This window comes from Aegilops tauschii, chromosome 3 (assembly GCF_002575655.3).
Source record: "Aegilops tauschii subsp. strangulata cultivar AL8/78 chromosome 3, Aet v6.0, whole genome shotgun sequence".
Lineage (NCBI taxonomy): Eukaryota > Viridiplantae > Streptophyta > Magnoliopsida > Poales > Poaceae > Aegilops > Aegilops tauschii.
Window position 1 is genome coordinate 570,067,103 of NC_053037.3, and position 16,146 is coordinate 570,083,248.

The 16,146-nt window shown below is 41.3% G+C and overlaps 2 protein-coding genes across 2 annotated transcripts; one reads left to right on the forward strand and one right to left on the reverse strand.

Moving 5' to 3' along the window:
- Nucleotides 1-1,709: 1,709 nt before the first annotated feature.
- On the reverse strand, nt 1,710-11,227 carry LOC109732861 (uncharacterized). Its single transcript, XM_045235171.2, has 5 exons — nt 11,085-11,227; nt 3,552-3,728; nt 3,349-3,450; nt 2,969-3,214; nt 1,710-2,350 (listed from the first exon to the last, which is right to left on the reverse strand). Exons 1-5 carry the CDS (start codon nt 11,169-11,171, stop codon nt 2,123-2,125), a joined length of 840 nt encoding a protein of 279 aa, XP_045091106.1. The 5' UTR covers nt 11,172-11,227; the 3' UTR covers nt 1,710-2,122.
- Nucleotides 11,228-12,812: 1,585 nt separating this feature from the next.
- Nucleotides 12,813-14,150, forward strand: LOC109732860 (uncharacterized). The gene is made up of 4 exons (XM_020292062.1): nt 12,813-12,896; nt 13,000-13,146; nt 13,695-13,898; nt 13,974-14,150. The coding sequence occupies exons 1-4, from the start codon at nt 12,813-12,815 to the stop codon at nt 14,148-14,150; spliced, it is 612 nt and encodes a 203-aa protein (XP_020147651.1).
- The last annotated feature ends 1,996 nt before the right edge of the window (nt 14,151-16,146 follow it).

Here is a 16,146-nt window from a genome sequence, read left to right on the forward strand (position 1 = left end):
CCAGGCTAACGGCTGAGGCATAGCCACATAGCCCCACGTACGTGCATAAAGGGATTGTTTGTTTACTTTGGGAGAATGCTATTTCTATGTGCTGCGCAACAATTTTGTCTCTTGTTTCTACCTTGATCCCATGAATCGCAGGTGCCCGAGATAATGATGATTGGAACAAGGAGAGGTAAATAGCAGGAAGTAGAGGAAAGCTATGCCAAACGTCGTTGACAATAAGATTATTACGGTAGCCGGAATCAAGTCTCTGGGGTAGATAAGATGCATTCATTAACGACCATGCATTGTCTGGTTATTCATAATACCCGAGGTAACCCATTGGGTCGTATAGGGACTTGGTTGGACAATAGAACCTCAATACGGCCGCAGTAAGTCATGGGGTCATTTGGATGCATCTCTCACAACAATTTCTTGACAAGATATATGTAACAGTGGTTACCACTGTCCTGTTGATTATCTTGATAGAATCCCGAGTGCATGTACACGACTGCAGGTGAAACCTTAAGCATGGTCTATTGATTTATTACTATATTTTAATCACCTCTGTCATTTGGTCCAGGAAACTAAAACATTTTGAGATAACAAGTGCTTGCAAAAATCTTCTTACTAAACATCATCACTTCCTGGATTCGGTAAATCCTAGGATCTCGAGGAAGAAGGCCATATCTACATCCGAAACTGGATCGAAGGTAATCAAAAGCCCTCATCACAAGGAACATGAATATGCAAAAAACAAAACATAAATTGGACTCTCAATTCAAAATATGATAGATTTAAATTTGGAAGTCAAATGAAGAAGCATGGGGGTAAGATAGGTGGAGCCTACAACCTCTGACAAAGGCTTATGCACATGGGGGTCAAACTAATCAGCCGCTTAAGCCATGCAAGGGACCAACCCACTTTCTGAATCACAAGGTAGATGGGTGGTTCACAACTGGACCTAAAAGTGCGAGCCATGGTCCCTACACGCTACGAATCTCGTCTCAACTTTATGATAAGGGGCACTTTTATTATCTAGAATGTAGCATCAAGCGATACAAATCATTTATGACTAACACGCGATCTCTGCATAACTAGGATGCAAACAGCCAATCCCGAAAAGTCTGGCAAAAAGAAAAGAAACTAAACCAATCAAACGGCAACAATAAAGCCTGGTAAACCGACACTATGCCTATGTCAATTTTTTTTTAAAGGGCATACGTCGAAACTGGTGGTGGATCAATCCGGAGGTTAGAATATGTGAAATGGGTTCTTTGTCATCACAGAACAAGCATTGTTGACAATATTGCCCACCTCTTCTAGCAAATACATCTCTGGTCGGAACACTTCATCTCAAAACCAGACAAATGAAAGTTTTCACCATCAAAGTTATCTTTTTTTCTTGCGGGTGACCATCAAAGTTATCTTTGTTTCCAAAGACATCTATAGTGCACAACCTCATAATTTTGAATGGCAGGATACAATGAACTAAGAGAATACTGACCAGAACTAGATAAAAGCCATGAGTTGGTGGTCCTCTTCAATTAAAGGCACCTGAACTATAGCTCTTCTAAACCGTAAGTTATTCAAACATCTCCTAAAAACATAACTAACCATGACATTTTAGTCTAAGGAAATGGAATATAATCTAGGGTAGGAAGTAGCAAGGCTATTGTAAACTATCCAGAATATTCCCAAAATTTGGTTTGCCCATCTCCAATTTTTGTCACACAACAGCTCCAAAAAAAAGTTTCTTCAACTCCATCAGCCTTTGCCAAAAATGTGAGTTACCAGGTTTGGAAACCAATTGCCCCAGAGTTTTGTTCAAAAGGTACTTCTTAGTAAGAATATCTTGCCAAAAACCCTCAGTATTAAAAATGTCAACGAGTGATAATTGTTGAGGAAAAAGAAAAGGAGAACAAGTACATATGTTGCTATATGGATTGAACCACATGCCATCATCTTTGACAAATTTATGAAGTAAAACGATTTGATTAGTGTGCTGATTCTGTATTCCGTGGGAACGCATCTGGCACTCAACTATTATATGTAGTAGCCCAGTAACTCGCACGCAGGCGATTGGTCATGTATGACTTACAAGCAACTTGTATTTAATCATGGTCATTGCTCAGGGAGATCATTTGCCATTTGTGTATTTTGATGCTCCTCTCATCTTGTCGGCTCTTCTCATTCTCTCAGTATACTTGTTGATATCAAAGATTGTACTGGTGCTTCTTCCTCCAAATGATGACTCCAGCGTGTCTAAGTCAAAGATGTCAGCAATTATCTTCAGGCTCTCTGGTTTGTTAGCATACACAAACTTCACTTTCTCTTTCATGTTTGGCTGGACGAAGTTCTTTGCTATCTGCAAATCAAGTAAAGGCAGGGTTCTTAAATCAAATTGGGATATTCACTGATAAAATAGGAAACACACTCTCACAAGCACCGAATAAAATAGCGCGCTATAGCGCCACTAATAGCACGCTATAGCGTATAGAGAATTGTGTCGCTAAATTGATCAGTGTACAATGTCTCCGCTAATAGCACGCTATAGCGCGTTATAGGACGTTAATAGCATATTTTCAGAGGCGGCGCTATTTTGTATAGCGCACTATTTTTTTACCTCGCTCACAAGACTGCAAACACTGGCGAGGATGGAATTTTTGTTTCCATTCCGCTTGAATGCTCATGTGGGGTTTTACCACCACTTGTTTAGAAAATACCAACATGTAAGTTGGCAGAGACTATGTGTGCTTGGTGCGGACGAAAACACGGATTAGCCATTCGAAAATACTGTTGAAGTTCCTAATTAAGTGGCATATATATGAAGCAAGACTGTTACGAAAGCCCTATAGCAAGGTTATATGTCCACCCTTCTACAAGTCGGGCAACCCACGACTCACGAATGTGGATATGTGCATGATTAGAAGAATAAAAAGTTGGAAGTGGGCATAAAACACCACAATATATACTCTTTGTATACCTTCCAAAAAGATTCAAAAACCCTCGGAGGGTCAAAAGGAATCGCCACGGCTATCACCCCTGGATAGTAGTTTTGAATTATGTGCATGGTCTCACGGGTTGTCGACAATGGCGTACTTGATATCGACCAGCCTCGGAAGTCAGTCAACCAAACAACATAGTCGTCTTGTTCATCTGCTGAGTTGGTGGCGAAATACTCGAGGAGGTATACCAGGTGCTTTATCTGCTCCTTGACTGAAACTTTAGACTGTTGTACAAGTTAGTGAACCTTAATTAGTAGGGAAAAAAGGTAGATACTCTTTCTTCTTCGTTAGTGTTCAACTCTTTGTTACCAATATCCTCTAACGGATTGATCGGTGTAGCAGGCCACAAGTAAAGTACCTGCATTGGTAGGTTTACTACCAGGACACTTCTTCCATTCTTGTCAAGGTAGTCGGCTACATGTGTTCTCCTGGCCTCGTTCTCCATTTCAGCAAGGTCTTCCTGCCATTTGCTCGCAGAGAAGAGTTGCTTACACAATCCATTGCACACAATTATAGAGCAATCTATAAGGCTAATAGAGTATAGTGTTAAATTTTACTGACCCAGGAAATTGCATCCGGCCTGTACTCACGCCTCCACTTGACGGTTTCCTTGAGACCCTTTGTTGCTTGTTCCATGCTCCAATTCCTCGCTCGGAGGAAACGGCGGATGGTGGCGTCTGACAGGAAACTCGGCATCTCCTCAGTCAGACTGCCAAGGAGACCCCGCACCTCATTTATCTGACATACGTGCAAATCGAAGTTACTGGTTAATCTCTTAGTGAAAAAATTATTAGTTTTGAATTTTGCATAGGCCCATTGCAGCATAAATTTTGCTCTCCTTTCTATGAGAACGTGGAGTACTAACATTGATCATGCGCCTTGTACGACTGTACGTATAGTGCGTATGTACTATGTAGTGGGCAAAATAACATCGATTTTGATGCATAACACCGGTCGATGTTAGAACATTTATATATTTCTACGTACTCTGAGAAAATCATATCCAAATTTAATGGGTGTATCTACATCCATGTTTGACCAAAGCTTTCGATGTTTTCATTCATGTTATTTAGAAGTAATTGAACACAATATTGCTAGTACACGTTTTGGTAACGAATTCGACGTCACTTGAAGATCAACATGGATTTGCAGTGTATTATCATAATTGTACTACTATACGGCTACAACGCCGGATGTTCGGTGCCCACCTTGATGTCGTCCTTCGTGCCTTCTTGGCAACTAGAGCTCATTTTCTGTTGCGCTACATCGTTGTCCCGATGTCAGTGCATCGTCTGAGAACCATTGACTTCCAACATTTATACAACAAGATGGCCGGAAAGCTTGTGGGTTGGGATTGGGAATGACGGCTTATCAAATATGCTGGTAGAAATGCTTTGATCAAAGTGGTCATTTCCTCTCAGGCTATTCGTCATCTCACTCCCCTGGTTGCGCCTAAAGGGACCATGAAGGCAATCGTTACCTAGACTACGTGCTTTCATTTGGGCCAGTGCTGACAAGGTGTCTAGACTCTAGAGGGAAGTATAAGGTGAGGTGGGACCTTGTGTGCTGGCCGACCACCATGGGGGGGCCTCGGCGTCCTTGACCTTGAAATTTTTGCTTGAGCACCTCGCTTATGTTGACCATGGTTTGAATGAAAAGGTCTGCGCCGTGCGTGGGTGGGTTTGGGTCGTCCTTGGGATGATGTGGATATGAACCACTTACGGTTGCAATGGTAAAGCTGAGAACTTTGGCTCTCGTTGTGCCTTGGGGGGAGGGGGGCGGCGAAAGCTGAAGGATATTTCATCATCCATTTTTGCCATCTTCAAGTGCAAGACGAGTTGTCTGTTTTAAGTGTCTTGTGGTTGATCAATGGATGAGGAACATCAATTCCAATTTGGACTTCACAGTACATCACATCACTAATTTCTATTGTCTTTGGCTAGGTCTCGAAGATGTACACCTCAATGAAGACATCCTAGATGACATTACCCGAAATCTCACCGCTTCGGTCATTTATTCGGCCAAGTCACACAGCTTGGCAATGTTTCTACCTCTGCTTTGAAATCGCTGGTGTGGAAAAATGTGCCGCCCTAGCAAAAGTTTGGCTCATACTGCAAGACCAGGTTTGGCTGGCCAACATATTGCAGCGTAGAGGGTAGCCAAACCGTGGCTTGTACCAGCTATATGTAGAAGGGAGCCAGAGATGGTCACACATCTTTTGCTGTAGTGTAGATTTTCTAGCCATATTGTGGACGAGATTTAAAGCCTGTCTTGTACGTTCACACTGAGATGTGATCTCATTTCAATTCAGTTATGGAGCGGTGGGATTCGATGGTCGACATCAGTGGGCACAATCGAAAGGGGATTGCACCCCTTGTTATGCTTGTCTCATGGGATACTCGGAATGTGTGGAATACAGAGCTTTTAGAAATATTTCTACCATACCATGCATCATCATGCGCTAGATTAAAGTCAAAGCAAACATATGGGTTTTGGTTGGCACGAAGTACTTGAGTTCAATCATGCTGTGAGAGTAGGGCTCTTTGTAATTTTTGGTTACATTTCGGTGTCTTAAATGCTTCTTAACTAACCAGACAGCCCTCGCAAATGCGAAGGCATCATCTTAAATGTGTCAAAAGTGTATGAAAATTAAATTATAATTTGATAATATTAATATTACAGGATTAGGAATAATATGTTTCTATTGTCACCAAAAATATTATGATAAATAACATATCACATTTTTTGAGCATAATAACATATCACATTTGGTTGAACTATATTTGATCAGCTTTAATTTGTGGATTCATAATTATAACGTTCCATTTCCAAAAATAACACCATAATTATAGCCATATGTGTTGTATGTATGTGACATTAGATTAGTACATATAACTAAAGTTTAGAGTGCACGGTTGAGGCATTCTTATCTAATGTTAAATCTGGTTTATGAAGGAAAATTTCTGATTGTCGGTTTTTCATAATAGGGTAAAAAAGTGATTCCGAAGATCTATCATTTCGTTGGTCTATGAACTAAGAATTGTTGTTTTATGTGGGACTTCTGGCTTCATTTCATTTGGTAGACCATGAAAATATATGAGCCATATATTTTTTATACGTACACACTACTATATGAATATTTTGTTTGTGCTTGTAAAACCATTTGGGAAAATGGAATAAACTGCTTAATGAAGTCAATACAAATACTAGCATTATAATATGCAATGCTTTTATTGTTTCATGTCTATACCAACGTAATTTTTACCATCTCTTGGCACCACCGAGCTATTTTTTGATATGACCACCGATATCCCATGGTACTAATAAAAGGAGGATGCCATATAGACGACGGGTGGTTTTTCTTTTTGTTGAATTTTGACAATATTTTAATTTTATAAGATATTAATATATTACTTGTTTACAAAAAAATGATGGTCTATTTATTGTAATCTCTTTAGGCACACTTGGCAAGATGAACCGGTTAGGCGAGTGATTGCCTTTCTTAATCCATTCAACCTAGGCTTCATATAGGAGAAGAGAGTCTACCATATTTGATAGATTGATGTTTTACTATTGTAGATTCGTAGTATGTCTCTCTTTCTTTTGTCATGTCGTATATTTGTATACAATAAATAGGTCCAAAAATTGTAGCCTATTGTAATATAAACGTGACAATTTGTAGTCATTTTCTCTAAGAATAAGAATGGGTATTTTCCGTATATTTTTCTTGGAACAACTGGATAGCCGCCTATATGTGTCTCACAATATTGTTTGCCTCTATTTCACTACTTATTCGAAAAAAACATGGAATCAGATAAATATATTATATTTATTTCAGAATAAATTCATTAATAACCAATGTGCTAAGATGTTGACATATGAACAAAACGCCTAATCTTAGAAAAATAAGAATTCTTCATGATTTTTAATCAATATTGGAGTTTGTATTTTTTTTTGCTTTAATTAAGTTAGTTTGTAAATTTCAAAAGAATTCTACGATGGAAATAACACATGTAAACATGAGTACGGTGTTTAAATAAATAGTTTTATAAACAAATTGTGTCTATTTCAGTATTTCTAATCTACTTAAAATGTGATTATTTTCAAGATGTTTCACTACAATAGGTTCATAGTATATCTTCTTTTTCGGCCGCCCTATGTCTTTGCATCCAATAATTCCTAGACTATGCTAGATCAACGTGACAATTTGTAGCTATTTGATCTAAGGATAAGAATGGTTGTTCTTCATATAATAGTTTGGAACAGCTGGATAATTGCCCATATATGCCTCACATGGATTGCCTCTATTTCACTGTTTATTTGGCAAGAACATAGAATAAAAAAATCCATTATATGTGTTTCAAGATCAATACATGAATAATCTTTGTGCTGACATGTTGACCATATAGTCCAAACCCCTAAAAAGAATAAGTTCATGATTTTTTTTATTAACAGTGAGTTTGTAAGAGCTTTATTTTAGTTCATTAGTATGAACAATTCAAAGAATTCTCGTTCACAATAAAACTGGCGAATTTGAGTCCAATCTCTGAATAAATAATTTTCTAAACCTTTTATCTCTATTTTAAATATTCCTATTATGCTTAAGAATATGATTATTTTTATTATATTTGTATGCTTATTCATCCACGCATATATCTCTTCTTTTCGTCGTACTATATCTTTGTATACAATAAATAGATCCATAATTAGTTAACTATTTAATATCAACTTGATCATCTGTAGCTATTTTATCTATGAATAAGAATGGGTGTTCTTGATCAAACATAGAATTGGGTAAATATATTGCATGTGTTTCAGAATAATCCACGAGTAATCAATGTTGAGATGTTGAGCATATGGAAGAAACGTCTAATCTTAGGAAAAAATATTGATTATTAATGTTGGAGTTTGCAAAAGCATTGTTAATTACATTAGCATGGAAAATTCAAAATAATTCTCCGACGAAAATAAAACATGTAAACTTGAGTACAACGTTTAAACAAACTGTTTTATAGAACATTTGTTTCTATTTTAGTACTTCTAATCTACTTTAAATGTTGTCATTTTTATGACGTTTAACTACAATAGATTCGTAGTGTATCTTATTTTTCTGTCGTACTATGCCTTTTGTATCCAATAATTCATAGACTATGTTAGATCAACGTGATAATTTGTAGCTATTTGATCTAAGGATAAGAATGGGTCTTCTTCATATATTATTTTGGAATAGCTGGATAGCCGCCTATATATGCCTCGCATGGATTGCTTTCTATTTCACTTCTTAATTGGCCAGAACATAGAATCAGGTATATCTATTATATGTGTTTCAGAATAAATGCATAAATAATCGGTGTGCTGAGATGTTGACCATATAGACAAAACCCCTAATCTAAGAAAAAAATGAATTTACATTTTTTTACTTCATAGTGATTCTGTAAAAGCTTTACTTTAGTGCACTATATGAACAATTCAAAAGAATTCTCGGATGAAAATATTACATGCGAAATAGACTGCAACCTTTAAATAAATAATTTCATAAACTTTTTGTGTCTATTTAATGATTCCTATTCTACTTTATAATATGATTATTTTTGTTATATTTGTATGCTCATTCATGCACACTGATAAGCATAACAATTTATAATCTATAGTGTTCTATTTTTTTTTGTTTGTTCACCACCCAATTATAGTTGTTTTGGGACATATGCCCAACACGTACTTTTTTTTTGAGGGACCAACACATACTGCATCCAATTATTTGGGGCCTCATACATTTTTCGAGATTGCATTGAACATTGATAAAATTAATGATATATAAAATGTACGATATAAAGGTTGTATCATTAAAAACTCCTTTCACATACGAATTTAATGGTATACTTTCTAAACGATCCAACCCATGGTCAAAGGTAATCACATGAATGTATTGTGACTTATATATGTGGATGAAGGAGGCACCTTTCATACTATGGGGCCTTAGAGCTATTCTAGCAGACCCCGTAAAAATACGACCCGCAAAACGCGTTTGTGGGTTCACGAAAATCGCTTTTGTGGGTCAAAAACATACGCGGCCGAACAGAACCCGTATCTAAACCTGCATAATTTGAAAAAATACTTCCGCGAGAGAAATTGCACAAAAATAGTTCATCACATACTACATTGTTCATCGCATACTACATAGTTCATCACAAACTACAAGCATAGTTATACTACATACTACGTTAAACTAGTACTAGGGGGTCGGATCTGACGGCGGCGAGGTCGCGGCAACTGGACGACGCCGTGGAGGAGCCGGACGCTCAATCCTCCTCGCCGGAGCTGCAGAGATCGACGTACTTCTCCGCCTGCTCCTCGCGGATGCGGCGCCACTCGTCAGCCTTCTCGTTGGCGGCGACCGCCTTCCGCCACTCGAGGGCTTCGAACTCCTCGGCGTGGCGCCGACGCTCCTCCTCCTCACGCACGCTCCGCTCGGCGATGGCGGCGGCGACGGCGTCGAACTCCGCGACGTAGTCCTCGGGCCCGACGACTCCGCGGCGGCCGAGCGGAGCGGGCTCTTCGGGCTCCTCCTTCACCGGCCGAGCGAACGGCGCCGGCGGCTCCGGCTCCTCCTCCTCGTCCGACCACTCCCTCTTCATGGGGAGGAAGCCCGCGGCGGAGGAGGAGGATCCGGCTTACGAAGAACGCGCGGAGGAGAACAACGCGCACCGGCGGTCGAAGCTCGCCGGCGGCGAAAGGCCGCGGTTGGTCCACTTCTGCGCGCCCCGCTTCCTCGCGCCGTCGGACCGGACGCGGTGCTCGCGCTCCGGGTCCCTCTCACGGCCGGATCTGCTGCCGGAGCCGCGTCCGGAGCTCCACATTCGCCCCCACATGGCGGCTGGAGGCGGGGGGGAGGGTCGCCGGCGGCGAGAAATTGGGAGAGGAGAAAGGGGAATCGGGTGGCTCGCGGCGGCGGGGGGATAGGGTTTGGACCCGCAAAAGGGTCGCGGAACCGCACTTATAGTGCTCGGGGCGTGCGGTTTGCGGGCTGCGGCAAAAAATTTTGCGGGCCGGGCGAGTATGCGGGCTCTGTTCTGGCCGCAAAATTGGCCCGAGCCCGCATACTCGCCGGAATTTTTACGGGCCGGGCGTTTTGCGGGGTCTGCTAGAGTTGCTCTTAGCACAACAACTTCCTGACTGTCTACTACAACAAGTTTTGTCTGGCTTTGGTGAGGGAGGGGCGATGAGGGCGGCGCGCCTTCGGCTCGCTTCAGTGCTTGTAGTCGTCACTAGGTGGTCTAGGGATCGGGATGTAATTTTTATTATTTTCTCATAAAAAAGAAGGAAGCACCTTTTATTTAATAATAACTATAAAACAACTATTCTTCGCATCTCCGTATGGAACACGGACTCTTACTATAATGGATGGATTTGTTTGGTATTATTAAATCCTAACAATAAACTACAAAACTTTCAAGAATAATTGGGATGGTGTGGCTACATGTGATGTCTCAAAAAAAAAACTCGTATTATGTTTTATGTATACTATACAATAGATAGATAGATAGATTTTTTTTGAATGGTTTGAATTGCTTACTTTTGAGGGAATACTTTTGAGGCTGTTTGGAGGAAATAAGGCACGGCGAGTGCCAGAAAGGTATACTTTAACTATTAAGCGTGAAAAGGAAATTTTGTAGATTCTTTCGATGTTGATGGAGGAATTGTTGGTATTATTAAATCCTAACGATAAATTAGAGATCTAACTTTGGAAAATAGTTGGGATGATGTGGATAGAAAAATATCGTATTGTGTTCTTCTTTTTGGAGCTTCGTATTGTGTTCTTAGTATATACTACGGAATAATAGATCCATAGGTAGGTAGATTAGTGAGACGAGGCAAAACTTTTGCCTCAATTTCAAGGAAAAAGGGCACGGCGAGTTGCAGAAAAATAAATTTTGCAGAATCTTCCGATGTTGCCTTATAGAACCTTATTCCCGTTTCGTGATTCAACTGAAAACAGTCAACGGAAACACATACATATATGCAACCATGGCCGATAGGAATGCACGCAAAGACAAACTCGAAGAAGAAACGCCGCCTGATGGCGTGAATTGATACCTTTTCCTGCTGTCGTTCCAAAGACAAAGACAACGCCTTCTGCTGTGTTGCTTCGCTCCTGACCTTCTTCATCAGCTGGTAGCTCATTGCTTGAGAGTGCTAGCTAGCTGGGATTCGCATTGAGCGACCGGCATTATATATATCGTTGGACGAGATCGAATCGAACATGATAGGAGTGGGAAGTGAGAGTGGTTGCAGCTGCCATGATGGCATCATGGACAGCCGAGACAGACACACGTTCGCGCCCACGTCTCTTCACACAGTAGCATTCAAAGCTTCGTCTTTCCCTTCCACGGGTAGGGGTAGTTGGGTGGTGAGCATTTGTTTAACTGGTCTGGAAGGCACCGTGAGCTAGCAGTCTTTTGATCTAACTGTACTAGCTAGTACATGGCACGTGCCATGCACGTCTAGATTTAACGATTATTCGAATGTTGTGTGTTTGGAGCGAGTTAAGGCATTTCTGTTTAGTAAATTATCAGTATTTATTGAAAAGATCAAGTAAATTCCATACACATGCATCATACGACTGATTAGTTCAATCAATAATTAAAAGTTCACGCTAAAAATATTGGGTTAAAACAAAGGAAAAGCTAGGTCATAATGTTTTATTTTGATGAAACATGGTCTTGAGATTAATAAAGTCATCACAGGTTGCTCGCTATCGGGAACATCACTTTCAGTGGAAGAATACTCCGCCTTAATGAGACACACATATGTCAAACCTATAGTTTGAACTCTAGTGACCTAGGTACAAACAACCCTCCTAACCATTCAATCATAGATTGATTCTCAAGTCATAATATTTGTGGAACATGCTTATAAGAGAAATTAACATTGCTGTAAAGCAATTGAGTATTACCCGAAAAAAAGAGAAGAGAATGTTAGCTGTGGGAGGGTGCACTGTTGCATGCCGTTTTCTTTTCTCACACCACGTTGCTAGTACGTGGCGTTAGTGGTACCCTTTTTTTAAATGAGTAGTGCTATTGTAAGGCATCACTCTCTCACGGCCACGGGAGCCTGGCAGAGATTTCTAGTAGCAGTGGAAGAGAAAGAATCATGAGCCCTGCAACACTCTATGATGGTAGCAATCTGACAGCACAACGGTGCCCCCCCACCGCGATTCCCTGCATCGTGGGCCGTCTGATTATCTTGTTCAATGGTCTGCATTTGGCCACACAGTCATCTATCTAAAGCAATTGAATTTGAGTCGTCGATTACAAAGATCCAGTGATCTGTATTACTTGACACTTGTATACTATAGACGAGTATAGATTATGTGCATGCAGGATATAATACGTATATAATTTTGTGACGGAGAGTTATTTATTACGGCCGGCAGTGTATTTTTCTGGAGTAAATTGCATAAAACCATCACTTTGAGGGCTAGGTTTGCGAAAAACACTAGGATACACAATCACTGCAGAAAACACCACATCTTGCGTAATTCTTTTGCAAAAACCACTGATCGGCAGATCGAGCCGTGTTAAGTGAGTTTATGACAGGTGGGGCCCGTTTTTCGCCTACGTGGCACTCCAGGCCGTCCCGACAGCCGGCAGACGGCGTTAGACGGCGCCGTCGCCGCTGTTCGGTCCTAGTAGTCAAAAGAGTAAGCGTTAGACGACTCCTTATCCACTCTGCTTGCTCCTCCTCGCTCGCGCATCTCTCGCTCTCGCTCTGTTCTTGGTCGCCACATCCGTCGCTGCCGCGCCGCCCCGCCGTCGCAGCGCCATGGTGTTGTGGAGTGATGGGTCGGATAGCAGCGAGCACACCGTGGAGTACATGAGCTCAGCTTCCGACGACGGCACCATTAAGGTCAGTTCTCAGAGTTAGGGTTAGGGTTTGATATTTGGGGATTTCTCGAATGAGCTTCTTTTCAAACTATGGACCAAATCTCTGTCATTCCTTTGCACTCCAGGTTCCTGCTAGCACCGAAGATTCAGATTTCGAGGGCCCTGAGATAGATATGTATGTTTTGTGCCATGGACACGGGAAGGCAGCTGAGAGGCGTGTTGCTTTCGAAGGGATTCACATTGGCAGGGGGTTTCTTTGTTGTGCAGAGAAGGTATGGTTCCAACTTAACTAATGAAGTTGTTGATTAACTTAACAGATCTGTCATTTGTTTGCCATGGACATGTAATGTGGCACTCCAGCAGGCATTGTATTATATTGTGAAGTTTGGACAGTGGATTCATTAATTGTTTACTCTGCCAGCATTGTTTAGTCTGGTTCTGGCAACATTGTTTAGTTAGGTCATTTTGTTAACTCTGCCATGTTAGCTTATTTTAAGACAGAAGATGCATGGGTTAGCACACCAGCATTGTTTAGTCTGGATCTGGCAATATTGTTTAGTTAGGTCATTTTATTAACTCTGCCATGTTAGCTTATTTTAGGACAGAAGATGTATGGGTTAGCACACCAGCATTGTTTACTTGGTAGTTGTTTACTTTAGAGCAAACCATTGATTTACTTTAGGATGTTTACTTTAGGACATGTTTAAATATTCTATCTTTAGCTTGCATGATCTGAATTTTAGTATAAAGTAATCTAGCCTATCATTGTAAGCAAGTCACTGTTATGTAATTCTTTATGTTAATACTGTTTTTTTTTCAGGAAGGTAAAAACTGTGGACTAGTAGAATGGATTGATCCATCTTGGCCCAATACCCTTGAGAATGCACTGTCCAAGTTATGGTCTATGTATGAACAGAGTAAGAGAGACAGGAATGAGGAAAGTCTGATGCATTCATTTGCTGTTCATGACCTGACACAAGAAAAGAAGAAACTCCAGGCCGGCTATGAGAAGTTGGTTGAAGAGGTCAATGCACTTATGGATGCCCAGGAGTAGAGGGCGGTGATAGAAAGGAAAGATGTTGAAACCACCAAGTTGCAGGAGAAGTATGACACTGTGAAGAACCTAGCAGCTGCTCAAGCTACTGTCATTAGGAACATGAAGTTGAAGCTAGCTGAAGAGACGAAGAATTTGCAGATCCACATTGATGAGCTCAAGAAGACAGTTGAAGAGAGCAATGTGAAGTTGGAGGGGATCAAGGCCATCATAAATGGATAAGCAGTGCAAGAGAATAATGGGCAATATCATTTGGCATTTGCTGACCTTTTGCAGGGTGTGGTTTGGCATTTGTTGTAATGATAGTAGTTTAAATTCTAGTAACTATGAGTACTCCTGAACTATGGATATGTAATGTACAAATCTAGTACTATGATTATGTATGGATTTGAACTAGTGCTGAATGTGGTGGTATTTAGAGCTGGTTAATGTTATCTTAAGTAAGATGTTTGCAATTGATGATTTTGGCTTTAGTGTGTTTCTGTTCGCCTGATGATTGTGAGCTTAAGTAGGGCAAGTGATGGTTTTTTGGTTTTTTGTCGACGCCGAGGCATCAAGTAGGGTCAAGTGATGGTTTTTGGCTTTTTGTCGATGCCTAGGCATCAAGTATAGCAAGTGAGGGTTTTTTGGTTTTTTATCGATGCCGAGGCATCAAGTAGGGCAAGTGAGGGTTTTTGGCTTTTTATCGACGTCGAGGCTTCAAGTAGGGTCAAGTGATGGTTTTTGGCTTTTTGTCGATGCCGAGGCATCAAGTAGGGCAAGTGAGGGTTTTTGGCTTTTTGTCGATGCCGAGGCTTCAAGTAGGGTCAAGTGATGGTTTTTGGCTTTTTGTCGACGCCGAGGCATCAAGTAGGGCAAGTGAGGGTTTTTGGCTTTTTATCGATGCCGAGGCTTCAAGTAGGGTCAAGTTAGGGTTTTTGGCTTTTTGTCGACGCCGAGGCTTCAAGTAGGGTCAAGTTAGGGTTTTTGGCTTTTTTCTCGATGCCGAGGCATCAAGTAGGGCAAGTGAGGGCTTTTTGGCTTTTTATCGACGCTGAGGCATCAAGTAGGGCAAGTGAGGGCTTTTTGGCTTTCTGTCGACGCCGAGGCATCAAGTAGGGCAAGTGAGGGCTTGTTGGGTTTCTGTCGACGCCGAGACATCAAGTAGGGCAAGTGAGGGGTCTTTTGCTTTTTATCAACACCGAGGCATCAAGTAGGGTCAATTAGGGTTGTCTTTTGGCTTTGTGTCGACGCCGAGGCATCAAGTAGGGCAAGTTAGGGGTTTTTGGATTTTTATCGATGCCGAGGCATCAAGTAGCACCATCACCATCATCGCAAGAGTATCACAGTACTACTAGAATGCCATAGTTTGACACAAGGTTTAAAACTGGAGTAGCACTATATCAATTGATCATCACAGTACTACTAGAATGCCATAGTTTGACACAAGGTTTAAAACTGGAGTAGCACTACATCAATTGATCATCACAGTTGATCATTACAGGACTACTAGAATTCCAAAGTTTGACAGAAGGATCATAACTAGAGTAGCACAACAGTACCAACAAAACATAGTTTCACACAACACAACCAAAATGCCATAGTTTGATACAACATCAAGACAACATTGTCACCATTCTACACCAGAGGCAGTCAAGTATCCCTTCATTCTGTTGCTGGGCCTCCTGACTCTCTGGGAACCATCAGTTGGTCTTGGAGGCATGAAAGCTAACCTTGGTCCCTTTGCAGCAGCTGATGAAGATCTGGTTGCTGGTGCCTTACCCTTGGGAGCAGCTGGTGCCTTACTCTTGGGAGCAGCTGATGAAGATTTACTAGCTGTTGCCTTACCCTTGGGAGGAGCTGGTGCACTAGTAGCGGCTGATCTAGTTGGCCTCCTAGCTGGTGTGGTATTAGTAGCAGCACCTGATGCAGCAACAGATGTTGCCCTCCTTGGTGGAGCTGGTCTACTGGCAGCAGATGTTTCCCTCCTTGCTGGAGCTGGTCTACTGGCAGCATATGTTGCCCTCCTTGATGATCCACCAACAGTGGCAGCAGCGGAGGCTGCAGTCCTTGCAGGTGCTGGTGTACTTCTACTATCAGGTGGGTAAGAGCTGGTGCTTGGCTGCAATGAAACAAGTAGTTTAATATTAGTAAGTAACAAACTAACAACAAATTTAGTCCTACTATTAGTAGAGTGGTTACCTGATGTTTGTTCTTTCTCATAGCAAGTGCAGGCTTT